The 1,915-nt window shown below is 44.3% G+C and overlaps 1 protein-coding gene across 1 annotated transcript in view; it reads left to right on the top strand.

Moving 5' to 3' along the window:
* SNIP1 (Smad nuclear interacting protein 1) overlaps positions 1–1,305 on the top strand; it is a gene marked incomplete at its 5' end in the record, with an annotated part of 2,704 nt that extends 1,399 nt beyond the window's left edge. The window contains one exon of the mRNA XM_017736275.1: positions 1–1,305. This exon is cut by the window's left edge and continues 176 nt beyond it. Coding sequence (XP_017591764.1) covers positions 1–83 — 83 coding nt within the window.
* Positions 1,306–1,915: the final 610 nt, after the last annotated feature.

Raw genomic sequence — 1,915 nt, 5'->3', positions numbered from 1 at the left:
TTCATGAATCCTCAGATAAATCTGAGGCCAATGCAAAGGACGATGATGAAGATGAGGAGAAGGAGGAAGAGTCTGACAGTTAACGGATGAGGAAGACATTGGGGAGGGGCAGAGGAGAGAAACTCCTTGCAATTGAACAGGACTGGGATGTGAACACGGAGCATCGCAGCACTGATGCCTCTTGTTGCCTTAAAGTCCTTTCTCTGTTGCTGGTCTGTTCCCATAGTTTGTTTTGGGGGACTTTGCTCATTATTCATCTTTTATAGTTTTGCATATCAGGAAATACAGCTTTACTTTTATTTTATTTTTCCCCCAACAAGCCGAAGAGCACCTGGACGTGAAAGCTCTGGTGCTGGAAACCCTCCACAGATGTTGCCAGACTCTTCCAGCAAGCCATGTCAAACACAGACAGCATCTGGAAAATTATTTTTATGACTTGTTTTGTTACAGCCCTTTGAAAATGCTACAGACTGAAAGGTTAGTTAAAGAGTACCTGATGCACATCTTGTTCAGTAGTTTGCCAAATTCTTCTGCCTGTTGGGAGGCCTGACAGGAGAATTTACCCAGATCACTGCTGAAATGGCAGAAACGTGGCAAAGACCCTCATGTATTTGTATGTTTTGGCTATTTAATTTGCCTCATGGTGATTGAGGGATGGGCATTTCAGTGGCATTCTGCCTGGAAATTACAAAGGAATGTGAAACAGAAGTTAAACAGTTCCTGGAATTTCAGGTGATGAGACTGTGACTGAGGGCTGAGGGCCCCCAGTTTCCTGTTCCTACACACGATGCTGAAACTGTTGTGGATGTGGAGTGTCTGGGTTGAATGCTGGAGCCATTATTTCTGACCCCACCCCAGGGTTTGTTTGTGTCACACAGAAACACCTTTGGTTGGGTGACGTGTTTTAACCAGAGTTTGCACTATTTAAGTTGTCTTTTTATAAAAACTTACCCAAGTCCCTTGTTTAACACAGTCTTCTCGCTGTAAAGAAATGAGTGTTTAGGGAGAGAAGCACCAGTCCCACTCACTGGGAGTTGCATAGTCTTTGGTGTCTCCTCCATGTTGCTTTATGTTAAATGTGTATGTCCCACACTTTACTGATTCACCTGGGTGTTTGTGGTCTCACCTGTTCGTCCCTGCTGTGTACGGACTGTACACAAACGGTGCTTGTTGTACACGTGGATGGTGTAAATATGGGGCATTGCTGTGGGATTTCAGACGGGTAGGATGGAGTTTGAGCAGGAGGAGCTCCTTTATATCTACTCCAAGGGTTTTTAAATAAACAATTTTTAAATTTAGCCCTGATTACTTTCAGTTGTACTATTTTTCTAGTGTCCTTTTTTTTTTTTTTCCTTGGAAGAGATGAAGTTTCAGTACTTGTTTCTGTATTAAAGAAACCAAATAAGTTTAAAACGGCACGATTTGTGTACTGGAGAGGCTGTTAGCGCTGCAGGTTTGTATCATTCCCCTTGGCTGGGCCTTTCTCACCTGAGTGTGGCCAAGGCGGCTCATTCTGTGTCCCCTGATAGGGTTCACACAGGAATGTGAAGTGACATCATTGCTGTACCGGCCCCCCGAGTGTCACTGCAGAGGATCAGAGTGACATGGGTCAATAGGATCATAGAAAGGTCTGGCTTGGAGGGACCTTAAAGACCCCAGATGATGCCATGAAGATTTTTTGCCTTTTCTTTTATACCCCTGTTATACCTTTTTACAACTTCTGTATTCTTAGTGCTTTTTGCCTACATTCTTGGACTTGTTTGTCAAGCTGAGAGACTAAACATTTTAGAAGCTTCGTAGCTAGGGATCAGTGTGCCCCAGACGCCAGGGTCCTCTCCAGAACACATTCTGTAAACTAAGATAGAACCATCCAGGAGAGGGTTCCTTGGGGAGGGGGGCTCACTTGAGCCTCTCA

This window comes from Corvus brachyrhynchos, unplaced genomic scaffold (assembly GCF_000691975.1).
Source record: "Corvus brachyrhynchos isolate BGI_N302 unplaced genomic scaffold, ASM69197v1 scaffold65, whole genome shotgun sequence".
NCBI lineage: Eukaryota > Metazoa > Chordata > Aves > Passeriformes > Corvidae > Corvus > Corvus brachyrhynchos.
Note: the sequence above shows the minus strand (reverse complement) of the source record. Positions and strands in the feature narration are given on the sequence as shown.